The 27,476-nt window shown below is 41.8% G+C and overlaps 2 protein-coding genes across 4 annotated transcripts; one reads left to right on the top strand and one right to left on the bottom strand.

Annotated features, from left to right (window-relative positions):
• Positions 1-11: 11 nt before the first annotated feature.
• LOC133653753 (proteasomal ubiquitin receptor ADRM1-like) lies at positions 12-13,085 on the top strand. Of its 3 annotated transcripts, none has more exons than XM_062053408.1 (10): positions 12-453; positions 1,787-2,010; positions 2,077-2,193; positions 2,310-2,433; positions 8,177-8,263; positions 8,349-8,439; positions 8,520-8,782; positions 11,922-12,079; positions 12,184-12,286; positions 12,904-13,085. In XM_062053408.1, the coding sequence occupies exons 2-10, from the start codon at positions 1,801-1,803 to the stop codon at positions 13,005-13,007; spliced, it is 1,257 nt and encodes a 418-aa protein (XP_061909392.1). In that variant the 5' UTR covers positions 12-453; positions 1,787-1,800; the 3' UTR covers positions 13,008-13,085. The 3 variants fall into 3 exon arrangements, with proteins under 3 accessions (XP_061909392.1, XP_061909391.1, XP_061909390.1); XM_062053407.1 differs by lacking the exon at positions 12-453 and adding an exon at positions 506-1,415 and having other exon boundaries at positions 1,790-2,010; XM_062053406.1 differs by lacking the exon at positions 12-453 and adding an exon at positions 507-1,415.
• Positions 13,028-22,599, bottom strand: LOC133653751 (CDK5 and ABL1 enzyme substrate 2-like). Its single transcript, XM_062053403.1, has 9 exons — positions 22,028-22,599; positions 21,820-21,912; positions 17,486-17,563; positions 17,243-17,339; positions 17,002-17,170; positions 16,820-16,917; positions 15,764-15,870; positions 15,470-15,674; positions 13,028-15,024 (listed from the first exon to the last, which is right to left on the bottom strand). Exons 1-9 carry the CDS (start codon positions 22,537-22,539, stop codon positions 14,884-14,886), a joined length of 1,500 nt encoding a protein of 499 aa, XP_061909387.1. The 5' UTR covers positions 22,540-22,599; the 3' UTR covers positions 13,028-14,883.
• Positions 22,600-27,476: the final 4,877 nt, after the last annotated feature.

Here is a 27,476-nt window from a genome sequence, read left to right as displayed (position 1 = left end):
GAACACAGCATTGACAGAAAAGGCATTTAACGAGCGTTGTGGCTTGGAAGTCGGCGTTAAATCCTTCATTTACGCATTTTTACTTATTCGCATATCGTGTGAAAAAACGAAAATGTATTATTTGCGTCAGACTCGTCTCATTGAACTTTAAAGCTTCTCAGGCCTAGCTCAGCCTGCGCGACAAGATCAAGTGTTAGTGTATAAACTATTGAGAGATTTGAGGGCTACATGTATTGAATGGCAACATGAAAATTATAGGGTTTTTTGGTTTTTAAAAACCCAACTGTTAAGTGCAAATTTAAACGAAACCGGTTTTCGAAAATAGCTAGCTAGGCTATAGACTATATAGTATATTACTTAACTTAATCCTCTTCTTCCCGGATGGGAAATAAGGCTTCGACGACTCGACGCCATTCATCTCGCTGCTGTGCTCGTCACTGTGCCTCGCCCCATGTAAACTTAATCTCTTTCAGCTCCCCTTCAACTGTTCTTCGCCAGGTGTTCTTTGGCCGCCCTGGCTTACGTTTTACCGGTGGTGTCCATCTTAACGCTGCCTTTGGTATCCTCTCGTTGTCCGGTTTTCGAAAATAGCTAGCTAGGCTATAGACTATATAATATATACCGCATGTTATTTGTGTACAACAACAACTTCAGCTGTCGAACGTTATAAGGTACAAATCCAACAAGTACAAAATTAGCACGGACGGTATAGCCAAGTTGTGGTTAAGAAGGTGGATTTTTGTTCCTTATATTTACCAGAAACGAAGTGATCCGAACTCACGACCCGGGGCTTTGGGGGACTCCAGTGAGAACCGTCCTCGTTTTCCCAGTGTAAAGCTGCGAGCCATTTGTCTCGTCTCTGTGGGCTTTTATCACGCTTTGGCAGAACAAAATACAACCTTTGTTTTCCCTGTTTCCAGTTGTGGTTAGCACAACCAAAAACAACACAGTTTTTCGGCATTTTGGAGGCAGAATGACGGGTTAAAGAGTAATGGCAACGGTTTGTTTTCAACGCCAGTCTGGTTGCTATGGCTCGAAGAACCCGTATGTAGCTCAGTTGCCCGGATGTCGGCCCTCACCCAAACTATACCAATATTTCCTGCCTAACTGGATTTGAAAGCCAGGGGGAAATGTTTTAGCCCAAATTTAAGATTGATTGATTTATCAAATTCCTTTAATTATAAATTGTATCAATCAAATATTTTAAAAGATGCTTATCGGTAACGTCACGTGAACGAAATAAACAGTAGTCGGTTGAAGTGCGATCTCTACCTAACTTGACGTCTGTTTTAAAACTAATACAAATGACACATGTTTAGACCAATCACAATGAACAACGTGATTGTATAAGCCAATCAGCGTCATCCTTTCGACCGATCAGCTAGCGCCTGATAACACAGTAGTTAAAGAGAACCGTAAGTAAAAATCGTAGTGTTTAACTATTTTTGAGGTTTTCAGAGAAGTAATGTAGTGTTTGTGCGTGTCTAAAATATATTTTTCATACACGTATCTTATAAATGCTGTCAAATGATGGAACAGGCGTTTGGTTACAAGATGCAGAGTCATCTCGTAGCTAGCTGCTTTCCCGTTTGAGGAGCAGGAAAACCGCCCGGATAATATGAGAAAATAAGCAAGACTGTCTATACAATGCAAGATAATCTAATTAAGTGAAAACGTTTTTTGTACACAAATTGTACTGAAGTAGTTTAGGACCTACAGTAATCTTGACAAAAGTGTGGTTTGGCCAGACAGAGAAGCCTGCTATTTGGTCTTGTATTTCCTACAGTAGTCATCTTCATCATGGCCTCTGGAGCTTTGTTCCCCAGCATGGTGTCTGGGTCACGTGGTTCCTCCAGCAAGTACCTGGTGGAGTTCCGAGCTGGTAAGATGACCATGAAGGGCAGCACTGTGACCCCTGACAAGCGCAAGGGTCAAGTGTACGTTCAGCAGACCGACGACTCCCTCATCCACTTCTGCTGGAAGGATCGCACCACTGGAAATGTGGATGATGTACGTGTACCATATGATCTGCGTTTATACCATAGTGTTTATATTTGTCAACAATACTTCATGTAGGATCTGATCATCTTCCCTGATGACTGTGAGTTTAAACGGGTCAACCAGTGCACCACTGGACGTGTCTATGTTCTGAAATTCAAAGCTGGATCTAAAAGACTTTTCTTCTGGATGCAGGTATGCTGATCAATCTGCCCGTCAGACACACAAACGCACAAGATGATTGGTTAAAGACAAACCAACAGTCAAGAAATGCTTGTGTAATTTTGCCGGAAAATGTTCTTTGATTTCAGGAGCCCAAGACCGACAAGGATGAGGAGCACTGTCGTAAGGTGAACGAGTATCTCAATAACCCGCCCATTCCTGGTGCTCTTGGCAGTGGCGGCAGTGGAGGGCACGATCTGTCCGCTCTGGGAGGTACCAGACTTTTTCATTTGCAGTCGGCTTTATAACCCGACACACTTTCACTCTATAAACCTTTGCAGCAAGATAGAAACTGCTAGATACATCGAATGCTATTCATTCCTTATCTTTTCAGCCTTTTCAAAAATAGCCAAACATAGGCCTACGTCAATTAATTGTATGTTATGGTTTGGAAAGGACCCATCCTGTCCCCTGTGTACAACCCCAGCAACACTCAAGCACATAATGGTTGGCTGTAGAACCAGCCTCACTCAAGGCAGATATACGTGGAGACATAACCAGGTCCTCAGATGTCTAGCTGACAAACTTGAGTGCAGGAGGATATCCATCAACGCCCAACCCATCAACAACCAGGATGTGTGCCGACACCTACCAGCGTTTGTTCGGGAGGGGGAAAAGCTGAAGACGAGACCTTCAAATCCTGATCTAAGCCCATTGAATGCAGCCAGGGACTGGCAGATGCGAGTCGACTTAGATCAGAGGCTAATTTTCCCCCCGGCGATCGCAACGACCACCCTGCGTCCAGACCTCGTCCTATGGTCTGAAACCTGCCATATTGTCTATATCATTGAACTGACAGTTCCGTGGGAGGATGCCATCGAAGAAGCGTATGAACGCAAGAAGCTGCGGTACTCCAACCTTGCAGCTGAGGCACAGGACAGAGGCTGGAGGGTAAGGGTGCGCCCAGTGGAGGTGGGCTGTAGGGGCTTTGTAGCTAGCACAACAGCAAAGCTCCTTAGGGAGGTTGGAGTCAGGGGGCAGGCTCACAGACAGGCCATTAAAGAGCTGGCCAACACAGCAGAGAGGACGAGCCATTGGTTGTGGTTGAGGAGGAGTGACACCAGCTGGGCTGCTAAGGCTAACACCTAATGGGACACACACACCCAGGGATTTGATCACCCTGGGGTGGGCCCTTCCTCAGCAGAGGGTGTCTTGTGGTAAGCCGGGCCGAAACACCCCGTGACGCTGGGGCACACAACTGAAGATGTGTCCCAATGGTGGAAAAGCCTCCCAGCAGTGTCACCTAGCCTCACTTAGGTATGCGGTCAGGTGCAAGCCTGGCTCAGGGAGGAGGACGCCCCTGCCATGCAGAGTCCCCAGGGATTGTACCAACTAGTCCTTTCAACAAATAAAAAAAAAAATTATGATAAATGAAAATTAACCCGGTAACTATACCGTCATCGATCATTTTTATTTTTTTCATCTTTCTTTAAAGCTGTGCATCACTCCAAGCACCTGAGGGCGGTTATTCAATAGAGTCAAATGAAAGGAGTGACGTAGGGTTGTGCGACAGACTATTCACCATACAAATGATCAACGATAGAGCTTTTAATACTAATGTTATATCATGATAATATAAGTTGAGGACACATTCTAGGTGTGTTACACAAATTTGATAGCGACAAGTGAACAAAGGCGTCCTTAACACATTGTAGCATTCTTGCTAGTGGCGAATGTCCCCACAGGGCAAGGCCACTTTTAAGTCAGTAAAAAGGCCCCGTTTACACTGCACACCAAATCTGATTTGTTTGCCCTGAAGTGACCCAGATCAGGGTTTTTTTTTGCCCTGTCTAAACACTCCAAAGTGCTTCAAATATGATCTTTTGGCATCAGATTCAGGCCACATCTAGAGGTAGTCCTCAATCCAATTGGAATCTGAACTTTTCAAATGTGACTTCAGTCTAAACGCAAAGCAATTTGAATGCGACCTATATTTGACTTTTTTTGTCAGCTTTGGGCGAGCTACGTCACTCGTGTGCGTGGGGATAGACACAGTCGCCAGTGGAAGTGAATATTTCATCACAACATCTGGTTTTGGTGTGCAAAGTTTATTTAAGATGACCACATTTTCGGTGCATCACTTGTCAATAGTGCGCAAATAATAGGCTTTATGGAACATATGAATATATATTTTCGGCGGTATAGCTCGGTTGTTAGAGTGGCCGTGCCAGCAACTTGAGGGTTCCAGGTTCAATCCCAGCTTTTGCCATCCTAGTCACTGCCGTTGTATCCTTGGGCAAGACACTTTACCCACCTACTCCCAGTGCCGCCCACATTGGTTTAAATGTAACTTAGATATTGGGTTTCACTATGTAAAGCGCTTTGAATCACTAAAGAAAAGCGCTATATAAATATAATTCACTTCACTTCATTTCGTCTCCACTACTTAAAGGCCATTAAAAGATTAGAACCCTCCCAAATATATTCATATATTATATTACTTGAATTTACTTTCACGTAAAAAACACACATTTTTAAGGCTTGCGATTTTTATTTTATTTTGTAGTAGTAGCGACTTCCTCCTGGTCACCTTCCTTTGTTTCCACTTTATCGAAGTGCGCATGTAAGTGCCGTCAAGGCCACATTGGGGCCTGTGCACGTTTACGCTGGAGTCTGATAAAATCACATTTTATTTGCAGTGTAAATATTCAGTTGAAAAAAATCAACAACAACAAAAAAATCGGATTTGGGCCACTTTGGCCTGCAGTATAAACATAGTGTAATAAACTTTGTTAATTCAAGTATCATAACTGAAAGACGAGAAATAGCTAAACATGCTACACTAGGCACTGTAGGTGGATACGCTAACCACAGGTTAGTGGAGTGATACACACATTGACAGTAGCGATTAGGGATGTAACGTATTATAAATACTGAGGTATTTCTGTGTAAATACTGTGATGTGTGACGGCTTTAAATGAAAACTTGGTGAATGTAGTTTTCTTTTGCTGTTTTAGTATTGGCCGAGTCTGTAAAAAAACTACATATCCTAGAATCCTCTGCTCAGCGTGGGGGCGTTAAAACGCTGTAAGCAGGAAGTGAAGTGTGTTCATACTCATCGTAGATAACATGAGTTGATCCAACCAGCAGGAAATATGAGTATGTATTTTTCGGATTATAAATCTCAGTTTTTTTCATAGTTTGGCCGTGAGTGCGACATATACTCCGGAGTGACTTATGTGTGAAATTATTATTAACTTCCAATAATAGTACAATGGTAAACAATTCTACAGTAATGAGAAATAAAAGTTTATATCCTTTTAAATGGTTACTTGCATTATTATTATATTATGAACACATTACTTTATGATCACTGTTAGAGGTGGGAATCTTTGGCCACCTCACAATTTGATTACAATTAAAGAGCTACAATTCGATTAAAAATCGATTATTGATGCAAAACTGGATCATAAGTGTCCTATAATAAAAGAGCTGGTTGGATCTCTCGGTGAGGTGACTCCCTGCCATCAGCCAAATTTTAGAACTGTCTGCATTACTTTATTTACAATAATTAAATGATCAATTATTGACGTGTACGAATCGATTTTATAATCGTCCATGTCCTAATTGTGATGCGTCTAAAAATCGATGATTTCCCCCACCTCTAATCACTTTATAGTTTTTATCAGTTATTTCTTCTGTTTAATACCATGATGTAGACCAAAGCTCTGAGTCTGTCTGCATAAAGCCAACTATGTTTTAAAGTAAATTATTGCATATTGTTGTAATGTGTGGCACCTAGAGACAAGAATATGTTGATTGGCAGTCTAAAAGTAACATTTCTTCATTCACTTGTTGTTCTCAGTTTTATGCTTTTTTATGTATACAATATAAAAATCGCAAATCAAACCACAGTTGTGGAGAGAAAAATTGCAATTTTTCCTAATATTGTGCAGCTCTACTACTAATCATGGCAGACGTCATGAGAGCCAACAACGAGTACTTTGAGACAAATGTTTCAGAAACTTATAATTTAGAGCCTAAATAAAGAGGATGAGCTACAAGTTTGAGAAGCTGAATGATAAGCAGGTACAGCAAGTAGCAGTTTTGCTAAGTGCTAAACAAGAAATACAAACTACGAACAAATTAAAACAGTCACTTGTGCTGTACAATGTCTGCTCTCACTATGAGGCCGAATGTTGGGATGTTCATATCTTCCTGTTTAGATAAAAAAATTATCATAATACTCACAAAGGTAAAAAAGAAAACCAGTGGGGGCAAACAAGCGTCTTTTCGTGTCTTTCTCACCATCTCCGGGTATAGGTTGAATGTCAAAGTTGACCAACTTCACGGTTTATGGCAGTGCTTCTCAATTGTTTTTCATTACGCCCCCCCATAGGAAGAAGAAAATATTTTGCACCCCCACTCTCCACCGTGACTATAAATAGTATAATTTGTCTGTCAAATTGTGAGAACTATCTATACCTTTGCATAGCATTGTAAGTTTATTAACATTAAAGGAAACCTCACACCGGCCTTTGCTTGTCTGCCACCGTGGTAACAGTGAAGCCAAGTGCTATATACTCTTCGTCATATTCTGGTTCAGCAAAAAAGCATGTTCACCGAGGTCGCACTGCGCCCCTCTAGGGGGGCCCGCCCTACTATTTGAGAAAGGCTGGTTTATGGCAGCAACTTTCTAATATTAACCTATTTATTTATTTATATATGCACCTTATTGCTTTTTTATCCTGCACTACCATGAGCTTAAGTAACAAAATTTTGTTCTTATCTGTACTGTAAAGTTCAAATTTGAATGACAATAAAAAGGAAGTCTAAGTCTAATATACAAGTTAGATGCAACAATTATTTAGCACTATTTAGCACAAACTTTCACCAACTCAGGAGATGCAGCAGCTCCGTATGTCAATATAGCGGCACAAGCTTGTTACCTCTCTGTGATCAAGCCGCTGTTTTTAGCAGATGTTTTTAGAGGGCTTTATGGGGGCAGTAGATGCAATGACATCATGAATCCCATTGCCTCCATTTTTAGCTGACTTTTCTGGCGTTTATTTACTAGTTCCATCCATCCATCCATCTTCTTCCGCTTATCCGAGGTCGGGTCGCGGGGGCAGCAGCCTAAGCAGGGAAGCCCAGACTTCCCTCTCCCCAGCCACTTCGTCTAGCTCTTCCCGGGGGATCCCGAGGCGTTCCCAGGCCAGCCGGGAGACAGTCTTCCCAACGTGTCCTGGGTCTTCCCCGTGGCCTCCTACCGGTCGGACGTGCCCTAAACACCTCCTTAGGGAGGCGTTCGGGTGGCATCCTGACCAGATGCCCGAACCACCTCATCTGGCTCCTCTCGATGTGGAGGAGCAGTGGCTTTACTTTGAGCTCTTCCCGGATGACAGAGCTTCTCACCCTATCTCTAAGGGAGAGACCTGCCTCCCGGCGGAGGAAACTCATTTCGGCCGCTTGTACCCGTGATCTTGTCCTTTCGGTCATAACCCAAAGCTCATGACCATAGGTGAGGATGGGAACGTAGATCGACCGGTAAATTGAGAGCTTTGCCTTGCGGCTCAGCTCCTTCTTCACCACAACGGACCGATACAGCGCCCGCATTACTGAATACGCCGCACCGATCCGCCTGTCGATCTCACGAACCACTCTTCCCTCACTCGTGAACAAAACTCCGAGGTACTTGAACTCCTCCACTTGGGGCACTCCACCCTTTTCCGGGCGAGAACCATGGACTCGGACTTGGAGGTGCTGATTCTCATCCCAGTCGCTTCACACTCAGCTGCGAACCGATCCAGTGAGAGCTGAAGATCCTGGCCAGATGAAGCCATCAGGACCACATCATTTACTAGTTAGAATGCATTAAAAAAAAAGAAAACACTTGTGTTCTTGTCTGAAATAGGAATTCTGAATGATAGACAAACTTCCAAAACAGGGCAGTTTACCTTTTAAGCTACTTGGTGAAATGCTTTCTACATGTTTTATCTTATGCTGTCATGTGAAGGTGAGGGTGGTCTGCAGAGCCTTCTGGGTAATATGAGCCACAATCAGCTCATGCAGCTAATTGGACCAACTGGACTCGGTGGAATCGGTAAGCATGATAGTTATTGATCAATGACGAATCAATTAGTTGATGATTTTAAGAGGATTCATGTCAATGTTCCTCACTTGCCAAGGGGGTCTTGGCGCACTCGCTGGTCCAGGTTTAGCCAACCTTTTGGGCAGCAGCAGCAGCAGTGTTCCTTCTGCTAGTAACTCCTCCACAAGGTATCATAGCATGATTTACTTGTTGTATTTATGTCATATTTATTTTACATATTTCAGTTTGTTCTTCCTTTCTTTCTCAGCCCGTCCACAGTGGTCACCCCCACCTCTACGTCTGCTACCAGTCGAATTGGCTCCTCACAGGCTCCCACTACACCTGTCAATGCCTCTGCAACCTCAGCAGCCTCTCCGCCAGCGAGCACCCCGACCACCCCTGCTGTGACTGCAGCAGCGAGTGCGGCAGAAACGGCAGCGGCGGCGACAGGAAACCCTACCCAGCCCATCCAGCTGAGAGACCTGCAGAGCATCCTGGCAACCATGAATGTGCCTGCCAGCGGCTCAGGAGGTGAGGATAAGAATGCTGGGTCTAAAAGTGGGAAAAGTCAACTACCATTCATGAGGCCAAGTATTTATTTCAACATGGTCAAGAAGAACTGTTGCAGTTCAGGATTAGGATCAAAGAAAATATTTTTATCTCATCTCTAATTCTGCAATAGGTTGTGTTATGAGTTAAGGTGTTGTCTTATTGGCACACTTAAAGGCCTACTGAAAATAAACGGGGATAGCAGATCCATTCTATGTGTCATACTTGATCATTTTGCGATATTGCCATATTTTTGCTGAAAGGATTTAGAGAACAACGACGATAAAGTTTGCAACTTTTGGTCGCTGATAAAAAAAAAAAGCCTTGCCCCTACCGGAAGTAGCGTGACGTCCCAAGCTGGAGTGCTGCTCACATTTCCCTATTGTTTACACCAGCAGCGAGAGAGATTCGGACCGAGAAAGCGACGATTACCCCATTAATTTGAGCAAGGATGAAAGATTGGTGGATGAGGAAAGTGAGAGTGAAGGACTATAGTGCAGTGCAGGACGTATATTTTTTCGCTCTGGCCGTAACTTAGGTATTCCACACTTTCTCCTTTTTCTATTGTGGATCACGGATTTGTATTTTAAACCACCTCGGATACTATATCCTCTTGAAAATGAGAGTCGAGAACGCGAAATGGACATTCACAGTGACTTTTATCTCCACAACAATACATCGGCGAAACACTTTCGCTACGGAGCTAACGTGATAGCATCGGGCTCAAATGCAGATACAAACAAAAGATATAAACCCTGACTGGAAGGATAGGCAGAAAAAATCAACAATACTATTAAACCCTGGACATGTAAATACACGGTTAATGCTTTCCAGCTTGGTGAAGATTAAATATGCTGTTGCTAACGACGCCATTGAAGCTAACTTAGCAACGGGACCTCACAGAGCTATGATAAAAACATTAGCGCTCCACCTACGCCAGCCAGCCCTCATCTGCTCATCAACACCCGTGCTCACCTGCGTTCCAGCGATCGACGGAAGGACGAAGGACTTCACCCGATCATCCGTGCGGTCGGCGGCTAGCGTCGGCTAGCGCGTCTGCTATCCAAGTAAGTCCTCCTGGTTGTGTTGCTACAGCCAGCCGCTAATACACCGATCCCACCTACAACTTTCTTCTTTGCAGTCTTCATTGTTCATTAAACAAATTGCAAAAGATTCACCAACACAGATGTCCAGAATACTGTGGAATTTTGAGATGAAAACAGAGCTTTTTTGTATTGGATTCAAAGGTGTACCAATACTTCAGTTTATCTAGTGACGTCACTCGCATACGTCATCATACAAAGACGTTTTCAACCGGAAGTTTAGCGGGAAATTTAAAATTCCACTTTATAAGTTAACCCGGCCGTATTGGCATGTGTTGCAATGTTAAGATTTCATCATTGATATATAAACTATCAGACTGCGTGGTCGGTAGTAGTGGGTTTCAGTAGGCCTTTAATACTTTTAATCACTACTTACTTGGACAATTGCGTGGTGTTTTCTGTGCACCACAGATTCTGTTTACTCTCACTGTCATGTAATCTTAGGCCATGTCCACACGAACACGGAGAATTTCAAAAACACATATTTGGGGGTTAAAACAATCTTCTTCTACACAAGTGTAGTTTCAAAACTGTCTGTCTACACACAAACGCATACACCTGCTGTCATGCACATTTTGTCCAATCAGAAGCCTGAAAAAAGCAGCAATAGCTGACTTGGTGGCATTACATCTATTATGTTTATTTTGATCGACTTTGATGTACAATGACATGTACATGATCTTTAAAAAACAGCCTGCATGTACACAGAGCCCTGGGAACATTATTAAAGAGTGAATGCATGCCTGTGCTGCTGAAACTCAACACTCATGGAATTAACACATGTTCAGCAACATGGTGATGTATTACATGTGCAGTGAAGTGTACATCATTTCTAAATTTAGCACGAGCCAAGGAAACCATTTTGCATGTTTAAGAGAATTATAAAGCATTTAATCGTCTATATAGTGATATGGTACAAATGTAATGAAGTGTATATTGTCTTTAACATCAGTACACACTACAAGGAGGACGCTACATTGGGTTTTTTTTTTTAGTTGCTTGGTCACTTTTTATGCGTGAGCACGGTCGCGCCCGGCTCCATCTTCAAAAATGGAAGCAAGACACGTAAGTTAACTTGATAATTTGTTGTTAAACAAGGACTAAAAACAAGATAATGTTGCACCTTTCTTATGACACACAGCAAAAAGTTTTGCTTGTCAAAGTTGTCCCATCAGGTGGAGGTTCGACAGCGATCATATCCAAAACAGCTGACTGTCATTAGCGCCGGCGGGAGTGTCGCAAAGCCCATTTTGATGTCTTTTTGATTAATGTTGAGTGAAAAGGGCAGCATGTTTGTGTTAAAACATACATTAAGTCCTCTTATGTGTTGCAAGGCAGTGTTGAGCTTGGAAATGACAGCGCACAACCGTGACGTCATCACAAGTCTCTGTTTTTGCTGTGGACGCGCATACGCTAAGCGGAGAGTTTTGGATCCCTACACTTTGGCCATCGTTTGTAAAAGTGCGTTTTTTAAATGGTAAATGGGCTGTACTTGTATAGCACTTTTCTACCTTTTTTAAGGAACTCAAAGCGCTTTGACACTTATTTCCACATTCACCCATACACACACTGATGGCGGGAGCTGCCATGCAAGGCACTTACCAGGACCCATCAGGAGCAAGGGTGAAGTGTCTTGCTCAAGGACACAACGGACGTGACTAGGATGGTAGAAGGTGGGGATTGAACCAGTAACCCTCAGATTGCTGGCACGGCCACTCTCCCAACTTCGCCACGCCGTCCCCTTGGACTTTAAAGACAAAAGTATGCGTCCGTGTGTGGCCTAAACGCAGAGATAAGTATGCGTTTGTTTACTATCTGTGTTCGTGTGGACATGGCCTTAGCTAAGTGGGTTTGAAAATTAAATAAGTTTTTCTTTGTCTTCTGGGGCCCTACTTAGACCCACAAATATAATTGATGTTTGTGAAACCCATTTTTCCTACCCTCAATAGTAACATGGGTCTCATACTACTATATGTTATTACCATGAGTCACTAAGTGGTGCTGTTGTTACCTCACAGTGGACCTGGCCAGTGTTCTGACCCCAGAGGTGATGGCTCCTATCCTGGCCAACCCTGAGGTGCAGCAGAGGCTGACGCCCTTCCTGCCCACAGGGGAGTCACTGCTTCAGAGCACAGATGAGCTCCACAACACGCTCGGCTCACCCCAATTTCAGCAGGCAAAGTGTTCTACTTCCAATTATGATGTTTTTTTACGCAGTAGTCTGTGCAGCGCTTATTGGTTATTGTTAGCGTTGTGTTTACTCTTATTGTTTGTGTGCAGGCTATGAGCATGTTCAGCAGTGCTCTGGCTTCAGGGCAGTTGGGGCCTCTAATGAACCAGTTTGGTTTGCCGGCAGAGGCTGTGGATGCCGCAAACAATGGAGGTCAGTGTTTTGTTGCTAGAAAACAAAAACATGTGAGGCTGTAATGCCTGTAAACAACCACAAGAATGTGGTTATAGTAGAATTTAGTAGTACAATAGTAGTCGAATAGGCTTGTACAGTAAAACCCTCTATTGCTGTTAACTGGCCTGACCATGGTGAATGAATGTAAATAAAGTTTACGACCTTCTAAATTTGTTTTTAATATCATGAAAGCTTTCCAGAGATGAAATACACAGTTTAGTCACTAACTTTACACTTGTTATTCCAGTATAGTAATTGGCTCAGCCTCAGGCATAGTCGGTGGCCATGTTACTAAATGGCACACACTCAAAATATGTTTTCTGTGATAGAGTAAAATAGGATTGACTTTTATATATACCACAATTGGGAAATTGTGTGGTTGCAGTGCAGATTCTAAAAGTAGCTCAAAAGTGCCGTAGTCCCGAAGGTGTTTGAACTAAAAAAATCCACACCTGGGCAATGTTTGGTGACCTTATCTATTACAAGCAACACAATGCAAACTAAAACATTTAATAAATGGTTTGAATGTGTAAACATACATTGTCCTCAAAGACTAAATCATTAACATTTGACATTTCTACACATCTTGTTTGCAGATGTGGAGGCTTTTGCCAAAGCAATGGAGACCGAGACAAAGTCCGAAGACGGTGGAGATTCCAAAGACAAAAAGGACAATGATGAGGACATGAGCTTAGACTAATAACCCTTTTGGAAAAATGTATTTATTTAGCCATCACAGCTTCTGGAACACATTTGAAAAATAAATATATTACACTGATTGAACACAATGCTGCATGTATGCCATCTTATCCAAAACAAAGATCAGTGAATTGAAAAAACATTTCGGTAACCATGAGGTTTAAAATAAGTCATAACACAAAACAATCTGCATTTAGTTTATTTAATAATTCACTCAACAATACAAAATGATTTCTTGAACCTGTTTTACACCAACATTTTCAGTAGTTCTACATATTTAGAAACAGAAACACAATAGAGGACAGTATTTCATTAGTCGCCACACAATCTGCATGACTGAAACATTACAAACACAACAGTCAGTCATTGCCACTGGAGTTGTAGGCACTTTAACACATCTAACCATGACTTCCTGCCTCTAATCTCTATGGAGTGTGGATGACTCTTCTTTGGGCTTGCTTTTACACGACAGCTAAAGATGTCACAAAGCAAAGTTCCTGAGAAATGAAATACTGAATGTGTCAATGAGCCACAGAGTGTTAAATCCCAGTACGTCGTGTAAGACACGAAGCATAGCAAGTCCTACATGTAAACTCATCAGGAGATTGAATACTCTTGGCAGGGGTGCCCAAAGTCAACTCACTGAGTAGTTTCGTTTGACCCACTTAAGGGCGGCTTCCCAAATGTAATTCATATTCATTATTGATGATTCAAACGATACTGAAGCATCCCTGCCTCATGGAATACAAGAAGTGATACAGTGCCCTTCGATTTGTCACTTAGAAAAGAAAAAAAACATGAGCGACGCAACTGCTGTGACCTTTGAATGAAGCCCCAAACTTAGGGAGTGCTTCTTTTTTGCTCACGAGTAACAGTTGGTACTAAATGCCAGGTGAGTGGCGTTCTGCGCTTGACATAGTTTGTTTCGTCTCCATCAATCTAAATGGACCTAAAAACGAACAATTCTGATGTGTGGGATCATTTTGATCTTCTAACGCCAAATAAGGTAAATATTATTTTCTTGTTTAATATTTGGCTCATTGACCAGATTTGTGCTTATCATATTCATTTCTGTGCAACTATTCATTTGAAAATAATGACATTTGCGAACATTTAATTTTACTTGCAGGTCAATTTGTGACTTTTTTTTTTAGTACTATGGATGAGGGTTCGGGTTAGTGACAATGATGAAACACCAACACATCGCAGTGCCAATACAGCTAGTGAGTGTGCCATACACTAAGGCGCCATTTACACATCACTGATATTCATACTAAACTCGTTCAAACTTGCGATCATTGACGGCATGTCTGCAAGGCTAATTACAGTAGTAGATGTCCACTTTTTTTTTTTTTTAAATAAGGCGGTATGAGGCTAAACTCCTCACTCATGGTGCTGCTGTAGGCTTAAAATTTCTGTTTGGCCCGCGACCCATTGGGATATTTTCACTTTGTCCGTTGGAGGCAAAAGGTGTGGGCACCCCTGCACTTAAGTGTAAGCACAGAGCTGCCATGAGGTTGGTGTAAGAATGTGACACACCGTACTACAGTACTTCAAAGAGATAAAACTGCATCTACGTCACAGTGGGTTTAAAAGGCATTTTAAAAATCAACAGTATGAATCTGATAAAACTATTCTGTAGAGATGGCAAAAGGTGCAAAATCCAAAAAGATCACAGTTCAGAATTGACACACCAAAATGCAAACTGAAGCACAAACGTGCTCGTTGGTTGTCTCTAATGTAGAGCTCAGGACTGAAGCGACAAGGTCACACGTACAAACTCTTCAGTGGACGACACACACAATGTCAACGCCACACAACAGAGAAATACAGAAAATAAATAAGATCCAACCCTAGCATTTACCGCACACTCCAATCTAGCCCTGCTGCACCAGGCGGCGGTAGTGTGGCATGACCTTGCTCTCGGGCAGGTAGAGTCCCATCTCCATGGCAACCAGCACCGAGAACTCCAAAGGAACCAACTCTCGTCTGTTTATACGGAAACGCTCCTCCAGCTTCTGCGTAGGAGGGGAAGGTTAAAGATGGAAGGCATGTGACAATATGTGCAACATGAATAATGTTTAATTAAGAAATATTGTCATATGGTAATGAAAGAGTTCATTTAGACTTTTGATGAGCAAATAGTTCTAAAAACAGAAAAAAAATTTGGACAACGAGAGGAAAGTAGCAACATCAGGAACTTCCTCTAAGTCTTAAAATGAGTAGTATGATAATAAAATGCTGCAATGAGGTGGCGACTTGTCCAGGGTGTACCCTGCCTTCCGCCCGATTGTAGCTGAGATAGGCTCCAGCGTCCCCCGCGACCCCGAAGGGAATAAGTACAAAATGGATGGATGGATGGATGGATAATAAAATGATGAAAATTCTTTTTTCATCAGTGTTCTAGCTGATTAGGTTGAGACAAAGGTGAGAGCGAGTGCTGCTTTGTGTCAGCTTACTCACGTCAATTAGCTGCTTGACATCAGGTTTCCTCAGATCGCTGCTGATCTTAGCGGCCAGCAGCACGCACGCTGCAGCAACCAGCTTCCTGTTCTGCTTGTTGAGGCGACCCTGCAGCACCAGTTTCTCAAAGTAAACAAAAGCCATCGCTATGGTGACCGGCTGGAGAGAGCACTCTTCGCTCACGGCCCTCATCTCCCTCTTCAGGCTGACGCAGAAGGGAAAAAAGATTGCGTTTACTTGATCGCAATGTGATAAGGTTGAGTTGTTTTTTTTCCCAGAGAGGATGATGTAAACCTTCTTATTTTGCTGAGTGTCAGCAGGATGTGAGGGAACTTCTCCTTGAATGTCTCGTTCATGTCCTTCTTCAGGTCTGACGGTTTTACATACTCCATTACAGTCGTCTGCGCAGACAAAGCAAATGAAGGCCCAGATAAATGTGAATGTGGGTGTCAGGGACAAGTCTGTTCTGTCCACTGTGACATTTGCTAACCCAACTAATGGCAAGGATGCTTGGAACTCAAACTTTGCCCAAAACTTCAAGCAAAACAATTAGCAGAGAGACCGCTTTTATCTCGAGACACTCAAAGTACTTGTAAGTCGAGGTTTCACAGTATATATACAATGGGCATACATGTAGCCAAGCTACGTAGCTTAACTACAATTACCAGTAGCTTGGCGGTAGCTTAGCTACTTTTTTTATTGAGTAGCTTTTCCTGTAGCTCAGCTACTTTTAGACCCCTGTAGCGAGGTAGTGTACATCAAAGCTACAAGCTATAAAGAGAGAAAATAGACAGCAAATCCAGGCCAACAAACGAAAATATGGAGAAATTCCTCCACATCAAGAGGAGCCAGATGAGGTGGTTCGGGCATCTGGTCAGGATGCCACCCGAACGCCTCCCTAGGGAGGTGTTTCGGGCACGTCCGACCGGTAGGAGGCCACGGGGAAGACCCAGGACACGTTCGGAAGACTATCTCTCCCGGCTGGCCTGGGAATGCCTCGGGATCCCCCGGGAGGAGCTGGACGGGAGAGGGAAGTCTGGGCTTCCCTGCTTAGGCTGCTGCCCCCGCGACCAGACCTCGGATAAGCGGAAGAAGATTGATGGATGCAGAAATTCCAATGACCTGGATGAATGACAACAGCCATACATACATATGGAGAAAATGGTGTTCGTACGATGAGTCACAATTGGGCTAAGGGCAAATTTTTATGCCATGATATTATATATACACATATATATATATATATATATATATATATATATATATATATATATATATATATATATATATATATATATATATCAGCATATCATACAGCACTAGCATAGAAAATAGATCTTCTGCACTCACCACATATGATGCAAATATCAGAACCCTCTTGTGTCTCCCACAGGGCCACTGAGGGTCACTGAGCAGGTTGGGGTCATAATCTGCCACCTCCTCAGCACCTGAGAAAGATACAGAAAGAGAAGATGTGATATGTCTGAGGTCAGTCTAGTAGCTATTATTCCACCCGCTGAAGTTATACATACATGATTCTTGTGCCACATGGTTATTTAGGCGTGCAGGTGTAACGTGCCTCGGCCCGTTGCCACAGAGCCGTGCGGGAGGGGTCTGAACCGTGCAGGTTTCCGGAATGCTGCTGCCCTTCTGTCTCATCAAGGCATTGGTTGGATAAAGGAACTGAGCGTATGACACGGTCTGCGAAGGAAAAAGCACATCAATGGAGCGCTCTTTGAATCTGCCACCATTATATTATATTCAAACGCATACTTTGCCACATGCGCCCAACTCTACGCCTTCCAGGGAGGGAAGCAGGTCAGCTGCCACCACAGAGGAATGCCTTCGCTGCGCCTCCAGTTTGGTATCACTGCTCACAGAGAATCATAAGTGTGTACAGTATTCACACCCTAAACTCCATGTGGGTCAACACACTTGGATGATGAAGCAGAAAAGAGGCAACAGATAAAATGATGGACAGTGAGGGGAAGCAAGCAGAGTTTGCTTTCTGTGTACCTGAGGTGAGATATCTCTCCATAGGGCAGCACTGAGAAAGCAGCGTAAAGCGACCGCTTGGCACAAATCAGCATGATCCTGCAGAACACAGTGAGTACAGGCGCGCGCACACACACACACACACACACACACACACACACACACGACAGATGGGCGCATCAGTCCATGAACTGTCACTTTGTCAGAGAGACAGCTAAGTCGCCCACACGGTCTGCACTGAACACTCAACATGTGTGAGAATACAACTACCTCATCCATAATATCATCACTTCTTAAAGCAACGGAGGCATAATTGAGTTCATTGGTGGCCCACAACCAGCAGAGAGAGCAAGTAAGTGAGGCTCAGCTAGCATGTTTAAATTGAAAACATGTTCTGTAGCATATACAGCAACATGTGTCGCAAATGCTGAATGAAAATGGTGAGGTCACTTTAATGTGAGACCATTTAGACATAGAACATGTGTGTTGTTGGTAAAGGTAAGTTTACTGCTGGACTCACCATCAATATACTGCCTTCACATGTTGGCATGCTCATATTTCTCAATGACAATCAGCAGGCTCAAATTAATATATTTTGTTTAAATGTGAAAGTATACACCGTTCTACTTTGTCGTGTTTTTTTTGGTTGATTGTCAGATATCATTTTTTCTTACTACTATACAGTAAAGTGTACCCATAGCAACCGGGGTAAAGACAGAGAGCCACATTTTGGCTTATGAAACCTTGACAGACTTCCCTTAACTCAGGCATGTGACCAACACTCAAGTAAGACCTGAGGGTCAACATGGCCTTTCTATGCCCTCTTTAGCAAACAGCACAAAGGGGTGAAATGGTGACAAATGGAGATGGATTGACAGGTAGATGCTTGACTAAAAAGCAACATAAGATGTTTGTCAGTGGCCACAGAATAATCATTTACTAATCCCTGGGAATGTGCCAATCAATACGATCAGTCTCAGACCATTTTTGTGGAAAAAGTACATGATTGCTATAGCTGATAAATGACTTAATTACAAACACCAATCCCCTCTGGCTGACACTATTTATTTTTAGTTCCCCAGCTGACAGGCAGCTAGCAGCTAATTATGTGTCTCCATACAGTGTGGACACGCTCCTCCAAGCTAATAATAATCCCCTTAATTACAGTAAATAAAGTGCATTCATAGTATCTCTAGTATCACTATCACCGAAGGCTAAAGACCGAGCGCAAGCCAGGAGAAGACCTGCTAAAAGATACCGGTAAGCTAATCGCTAGGCTATCTTGAAACAACAGTATAAATAAGTGCTTTGTAAAGTTGAAGAAGTGTAGATGGAAGTGCGTTACAGCAGAAAGTGAGCAGCTATTTACAGAAAATTAACGAGTAGAGTAATAAAGACCAAAGATGATAATATAACAATTGTTGGTATGTCAGCATTGTCACAGTCAGTACGTGACATGTAGGAGGAGGGTGGCTTGATCCATACATTGGTGGTGTCAATATCAAAGGTAGTATGAGTATATGATTGATACTAATAAAGTCCATATTTGTACTCTTTTAAAATATTTTTGTGGTTATTTTTATTAATGTTTACATTCTCTGGACAGTGGAGAACTTTCCAAATGATTTAAATGAGTAGTAGACAGTCGTTATTGCATTTGTTTAGTTATTGTGTACTATTTACTTTAGCTCAAACAATTGCATGTAATAAAAGAGAATAAGGAACCGGTTTAAATATTGTGTTTATATTGTTAAACTGTCCAAAGCAGGCACCATAAATTAATTGAAAAATGTACAGTTAATACATTCGATTGGTATCGATATTGGCATCGGACGATCTCATTCGTGGATGATCAGAATCGGCAGCATAAAACCCTGATCGGACTACTAATCACACACCCTTGTGACATGAAACCATGAGATATTTCAGGCAAGTCTAATAGCTGCAGGGGTTTAAGTTACTGTTGGAAACCGTCTAACATGTGCTCACTGAATCTCTGTGGGCTCTCCTGTAAGGCACCCAAGGGTGATTAAATACACTGGAGCGATCCACATCCAGCAGCTGCAATCATATTCATCTCCAGGATGAATGGAGTTGCTTCGCTCAGATAAACAGCTTATTAGAACAACACCTCCGGGTGAAGATAAGTTGCAAGGAGATGCCGAAATAGAGCAGCTCTTTTGTTTGACTTCCTGCAGTGGTGTGCCGTCAGGGCCAGCAAGGCCTTATGCTGGCCTAACATACCCAGAAATCATGATCATAACTAAAGATAAAAGTATTTTTTTATTTACTTTCCCTAAATATGTAAAAGTATTCGTATTCTCTTCATGTCATATTATGCTCCTTCCAGCGCTGTTGTTTTTAGGTTATAGAGTTCTTATCTAATCAGAATTCAGCTAGCTTATGTTGCCATGCTGTACCAAATCTGCCAGAAGCCTTCAGATTCAGCAATGCGGGCGTTTGTGCACTGTAAGTGAACGGACACATATAGTTGATAGACAGTTGCAATAGCCAATCAGATCACGCGTTGTTGTCAGTAAGGCCTTCTAGATGGCCTAAGGCAGATATATAATGATGTTATGAGCCAGGTAACATAAGAACTCCATTACCCAGCATGCCACAGTAGTGAAGAGCATGCGCAGTAGCCCCGTTTAGGTTGTTGAATGTAGACATGCCGGCAGCGGGATGTTTTTGACGAGCACGCTGTGGAGTAAACTTAAAGAAGTCAGCCAACACGCCTCGTCTGCATCTTTTACGATTAGACAAGACAACACATATATTTGCAAGGCCATTTACAAGAAGGATATTTAAAGTGAAACTACATCTTGTGAGACGATGTCGGCCAACCCCAGAAGCTAGCTCAGCTGTCCCGGCGATGAAATGCGAGTTCAGATATTTTATTTCTTTATTTTTTCACGTTTAAAATGTTTTTTTGCAATTTTAATTTTGACAGTACCGCATAAGATATGTTTTAATTGCTGATGCAGGTTTATTGATTTTTAAATGCGCCAGAAAATAACCTGTTTTGTACAATGCCCAGTAGTGCGTAAATGTGTTTCTGTATAGTATTTCTCCAGTAAATGGTCATGTGGTGACATCAATGATGATATTTTGAGAGGTAATCATTGAAGTCGGACATCACTGAAGGCCTAGGTGGGAAACGCACGGCCCGCCACTGACTTCCTGATGTTGAATTAAAGGCCTACTGAAACCCACTACTACCGACCACGCAGTCTGATAGTTTATATATCAATGATGAAATCTTAACATTGCAACACATGCCAATACGGCCGGGTTAGATTAGTAAAGTGCAATTTTAAATTTCCCGCAAAATATTCTGCTGAAAACGTCTCGGTATGATGACGTTTGCGCGTGACGTCACGGATTGTGCGGACATATTGGGACACCATTGTGGCCAGCTATTAAGTCGTCTGTTTTCATCGCAAAATTCCACAGTATTCTGGACATCTGTGTTGGTGAATCTTTTGCAATTTGTTTAATGAACAATGAAGACAGCAAAGAAGAAAGCTGTAGGTGGGATCGGTGTATTAGCGGCTGGCTACAGCAACACAACCAGGAGGACTTTGAGTTGGATAGCAGACGCGCTACCGTGAGTACAGCTTTGGCTTCCAAACATTTGATCGCTTGCCCGTACGTGCGTGCCGCTATGTGCATGTCACGTACGTAACTTTGGGGAAATATATGTGCTGTATGAACTTTACGGAGGTGAACGGTACTTTGGGCTGTGGGATTGAGTGTGTTGTGCGGGTGTTTGATTTGTATTGGTGGGTTATGTGGACGGGAGCGGGGAGGTGTTTGTTATGCGGATTCATTTGTGGCATATTAAATATAAGCCTGGTTGTGTTGTGGCTAATAGAGTATATATATGTCTTGTGTTTATTTACTGTTTTAGTCATTCCCAGCTGAATACCAGGTCCCACCCGCCTCTCACAGCATCTTCCCTATCTGAATCGCTTCCACTGTCCTCTAATCCTTCACTCTCACTTTCCTCATCCACAAATCTTTCATCTTCGCTCAAATTAATGGGGTAATCGTCGCTTTCTCGGTCCGAATCGCTCTCGCTGCTTGTGGCCATGATTGTAAACAAAGTGCAGATGTGAGGCGCTCCACAACCTGTGACCTCACGCTACTTCCAGTACAGGCAAGGCTTTTTTATCAGCGACCAAAAGTTGTGAACTTTATTGTCGATGTTCTCTACTAAATCCTTTCAGCAAAAATATGGCAATATCGCGAAATGATCAAGTATGACACATAGAATGGACCTGCTATCCCCGTTTAAATAAGAACATTTCATTTCAGTAGGCCTTTAAGTTGTACGCAAACGTCCACCTCACCTGCATCCCCTGGTGTCATACTGCCTCATACTCTTGATGAAGTGGACTTTCTTTGGCACCTTGGGTCCAGGAGAACCAGAGGCATTCCTCAACCTATGAGACCATTAAGATAGGTCAAACACCAACCGACCAACAATAGGCTATTCTGAAGTGTAGCTGCATCACACGTATGACCAAACACAGTGAATATGAAGTCGTTGAAGGCTACCTGGGTCGTGGATCCAGAGGAGGGACGGCCGGCAGAGGGCTCAGTGCGGGGGCTGACCTGCCCCGGGAGGTCTGCTGCTGACCGCCGGTCAAAGGGGGCAGAAAGGCGTCTGGGCTCTCAGTTGTGTCGGCCGCCTCAAAAAACACATCGTTGGCTCCTAACCCAGCAGACCTGACCGAAGGGCTGAGAACTCCTGGGAAACTGGAGGACGAGCTCCCGGCAGACGCAGCGGCCTCTGTGACCTGCGACACCGGCCCTTGGCTATCTGTCGGCGGCGACGTGAGAGCGGCGGCGGCGGCGGCCCCTAGTCGCGGTTCCTCCGTGCTTTTTTCGCCAGTATTTTCATCGTTACACCGACACTGAGGCCGTCCGTCGAGTGAGATATTGTTCAAAAAAAACAACGCCGCCTGTCTCCTTTTAGAGTCTTTGGTCCTCCGTCGCTGCTCTCGGTGTGTTTTGGTCGGTTTACTGCCGCTGCCAATGGACTGAAGACTGCATAAAGCTGTCGCCATTCTACTTTGAAATGTGTCTGTGTGTGCAGGAAAGGAAAGGAGAGGGGGAACCTGTACCACCAAGATAACCACACCCCTCCGTCTCATGATTGGTCCTTCACATCCTATGCAAATTAAGCGTATAATTCTCGGTATCTGATTGGCTAATACACGTGTCAGGTTACTTTTGTATATTGTAGTTGTTGATTGGTTATATGGTTATTGGCGCAATCCTGAAAACAAAGAACCAGTAAATGCATATGAAGTAGTTTTATATTCATAAATGTATGTTTCTCAATAACTGACCTGTTTTTTGTGCCTTAAAAAAGAATTAGAACTCTACTTTAAAACGCTCTCTCCCTCTAACAACCAAAAAGCTGTGAAAACTATGATGCTGTGTGCCAAATTTGCATTATTTACGGAACTTGTGTGAGCCTATGGCTTTACATTTTGTTACATATATATATTTTGCGTTCTATTTTAGTTACTTTATTGAGTTTACAACCCCCTGGCGCTGTTTTGTACTGTTTCTGCATGTGTTTTGTTTATTATTATTTCTTGATTGTATGTAAAAGTTGCAAATTATAAATAAAGGTTTATAAAATAAAATTAAAAAATGAAGTTTTCGTTGCACTATGTTATAAATCGTAGGATATTGTTTGCTGTACTATATAATATTATGATTATTTGACGATAAGTGGTCACAATAACAATTTTCAGTACATTGATAAAATTGTACTTTCAGCACACTGAATAAGTGACATTAATGAAGGCACAGTTATTTGTGTCCTGGTTTTATGATAAATAGTCGTCTTTTGCCACATCATGCTTTAAATGTTGCATTCAAATATTTTATAGCATATTCTATAAATTGTTTACCCTAAATTAAGCATTTTCAAGCCCAAAATGGCTAAATGAACTCAAGACATCAATACTACGGGAGTATTTGCCACTAGATGAGACCAAACCAATCAGTGTGTGCTGCTCAGTATCGTGCCCACTGATTGGCTCAGCCTCAGGCAGCAGTACTAAATTGGATTAAAAGATTGTGAATTTGACTAAAGGGTGTTATGTTATGTATACAGCAGGGGTGTCAAACTCATTTTAGATCAGGGGCCACATTGAGAAAAATCTACTTCGTGGGCGGGACTGGTAAAATCACAGCGTGATAACTTAAAAATAAAGACAACTTCAGATTGTTTTCTTTGTTCAAAAATAGAAAAAGCACATTCTGAAAATGTACAAATCATAATGTTGTAGTTGTTGTTTTTACACTTACATGTTGCGGTCAATAGTATTCTATCTTTATTTGTCGTTATTTATACTTTCTGAATAAATGATGTGATAATGTTCATAGTCAACTCATTTGTGTTAATTTTCAATCTGTCAAGATAAAAAAAAAAAAATCAAAATCAAATTACAGGATCGTGGCGAAGTTGGTAGAGTGGCTGTGCCAGCAATCGGAGTGTTGCTGGTTACTGGGGTTCAATTCCCACCTTCTACCTTCCTAGTCACGTCCGTTGTGTCCTTGGGCAAGACACTTCACCCTTTGCCTCTGATGGCTGCTGGTTAGCACCTTGCATGGCAGCTCCCGCCATCAGTGAGTGAATGGGTAAATGTGGAAATACTGTCAAAGTGCTTTGAGTACCTTGAAGGTAGAAAAGCGCTATACAAGTACAACCCATTTGTCATTATTTATTTATTTTCCTCGACTGGTGCACAAATATCATGTGTTGTTTTTTTTTTACATACGTCGCATAATCTACAAAGATACAAAGAATTGCTATTGCGACATCTAGTGGGCACATTTAGAACAGCAGTTTCTTCCATTAAAAATTTCGGCTCATTTTTATACTTAGCAAACTCATCCCGCGGCCGGATAAAAACTGCAGGCCATACGTTTGACACCCCTGGTCTACAGGCTTCTCATAACAGTTTTTTTATGCTCTTGCTGTATGAAAATATTCCATTTATATTCAATGATTCCAACTTCGCAGAAAGTCCTTTATCGCTGTCATGTTTGGAACCAATTAACAGCGATAAACGGTGCGTCAAACTCGTCTGGCCCGCCACATCATTTTATGGGGCCGGCTGTAGCCTGGAAATATTGGGCGTCAATAAGGCATTTCATCTTTACTGATAAATGCATTTACATTTTGACAGAAAAAACAGTTGTTTGCAAATGCAGTTCTTAACTCCATGGTATTTGATGCAACACGCTATTCCATGCTTTTTTTTGTCATGAAAACCTGTTAGCAATTAAAATGAGACACTAGCTGAACTTAAATATCGGCTTGTCACTTTGACGTGATTCCAACGCAAGTTTTTAATCAGGTTTTTAGGTAAACAAAGATAATAATCAAACAAAGGGACAACTGTGTGACAAATGTCATGACACTCATGAGTGTCTTGGACTTTTATTTATTGTTTCCTTAGCTTCTTTTTTATTTCCTGTGCAGCGCTCGTATTTTTGTTTCCACTTCCTGTTTGCCTCCGCCACCTCTCTGTTTTGAGCGCTGCCTCCCTCACCTGTCCATGATCGGCAATCAGAACACCTATCCCTGGTTGCCAATTTAGCTTCTCGGTGCCGCATAGCTTCTACTTTAGCTATTAGTTTGTTGTGAGTCTTTTCCACTCACTCGTAGACCACTCCTGCTCCGTGTGTTGTACTTATCAAATTGACTTTTTATCTGCACTTTGTCTTCTGTCTCTGCATCTTGGGGTCATGTTGAAAGCAACACTGCCAGACCGCAACAACTATATCATGACATTGGGATGTGACCCCTGGTATATGCTGATGGATTGTGGAAAAATTACATTAATTATGGTCAAATGGTGTAATTATTAATAGGAAAACAATGCTACTAATATAAATGTAAGAAACAAGCTAGCATCATGATATGGATTCCAGGCCTGGCAGCTTTGATAACTATATTGATATGAAAACTATATTTATGGTGTTTAGTGGTGCAAGGACACATTGTGAAGCAAAATTAAAATCAAATCAAGTGGAAATTGATAGAGTGTATGAAACTAAAATCTTGGGAATAATAATTGATCATAAATTATGTTGGAAACTGCAGATGGAATATATAAAGGGAAACATATCCAAATCCATTTCTATTCTTTATAAAGTAGGACACATGCTGAATAAGAAATGTCTGCTTATGTTATATTATTCTTTTATTTTTCCATAACATATTGTGTTGAAGTTCGGGGAAATGTTTATAAAACAAACATAGACCCAACAATTAAACTTCAAAAAGGGTAATTAGAATAATACACAAAGTGTGCTATTATGAACCTATTAATCCATTATTCATAAATTCTAATGTGTTAAAATGTTCAGATATTGTGTTTTTAAAAACAATGGAAATTGTGTTTCGAGTAAAGAACAACAGCCTTCCAGCTTGTATTCTTAGATTATTTAAATCAAGAAGAAAAAAGTACAATTCACAGGGATATTGATTTTTGAAATATGTAAAGTAAGAAGGAATATAAAATACAAATGTATTTCAGTTTTAGGAGTTAAATGGTGGAACAAGCTCAGGGATGAGTTGAAGACATGTAGTTAAGGTTTACCTTTGTTAAGGTTTAAGAAAGCCTTGAAAGGTGAAATACTGGAAAATTATCAAATATAGCAACGATTACTTTCATCCCATTGATTTTTTAACGTTGATGTTCCAGGCAATCTAATTTTCAGTGAATGTATAGGATAGGCAAATATAAGCCTTGGCTTCAGCCTATTCATTTTTCTTTTTGTGTGTGTATGTGTATTGTTTGTTTTGTATTGATTGTTAATATGTATAATCTGTGCTGTTAAATTGATCACACAAAATGGTTGATTATATCAGTGTTTTTCAACCACTGAGATATTGTCTGGTGTGCTGTGGGAGATTATGTAATTTCACCTAATTGGGTTAAAACATTTTTTGCAAACCAGTAATTATAATGCGCAAATGTGCCGTTGTTGAGTGTCTATACTGTCAAGAGATTGGCAGAGTAACCGTGTAATACTCTTCCAAATCAGTAGGTGGCAGCAGGTAGCTAATTGCTTTGTAGATGTCGGGAACATGGTTTGTCGCGATCACAATATGCAGACGACAGCGGGAGGCATACTACAGGTAAAAAGGTATCTAATGCTTAAACCAAAAATAAACAAAAGGCGAGTGCCACTAAGAAAAGGCATTGAAGCTTAGGGAAGGCTATGCAAAACAAAACTAAAACTGAACTGGCTGCAAAGTAAACAAAAACAGAATGTTGGACGACAGCAAAGACTTACAGCGTGTGGAGCAGACGGCGTCCACAAAGTACATCCGTACATGACATGACAATTAACAACAAAATAGGAGCGCAAGACAAGAACTAAAACACTACACACAGGAAAACACCAAAAAACTCAAAATAAGTTATGGCTTGATGTGACATGTCGTGACAGTACACCTACTTTGAGACAAGAGTTATAGTGATGCAAGGTTGGTTATGGTTTAAATTAATATCCAACAATTGCGAGAACGACTTTTTACTGTCAATAACGGCTGTTGAGTTTAATTTTTTTATATTTTCTGCTGGTGGTGTGCCTCCGGATTTTTTCAATGAAAAAAATGTGCTTTGGCTCAGAAAAGGTTGAAAAACACTGAATTATATGACCGAAATAAACTAATTTCATTTCACATTCTCCTGATACGTGCAGTTCTTTCCCAGGTAATCTGGTTTCCTCCCCCCAGTCCATGCATTTTACTCTAAATCAGGGGTGTCAAACGTGAATGAAACTGTTGCAGACTACCACAATGTATTTTCTTGATTTATTTCAGTGTTTCTTAAAGCCAGAAAGCTGCCATTTGAAATGACTATAGTTTTGTGTCATGTCTGTTATCAGCTTTTTTCGACAAAATCCAACAACTAAATGAACAGCGTCCAAGTCTGGTGATTCCAACATATTTTCCAGGGGTCGTATA

Source organism: Entelurus aequoreus, linkage group LG07 (assembly GCF_033978785.1).
Source record: "Entelurus aequoreus isolate RoL-2023_Sb linkage group LG07, RoL_Eaeq_v1.1, whole genome shotgun sequence".
NCBI classification, from domain to species: domain Eukaryota; kingdom Metazoa; phylum Chordata; class Actinopteri; order Syngnathiformes; family Syngnathidae; genus Entelurus; species Entelurus aequoreus.
Note: the sequence above shows the minus strand (reverse complement) of the source record. Positions and strands in the feature narration are given on the sequence as shown.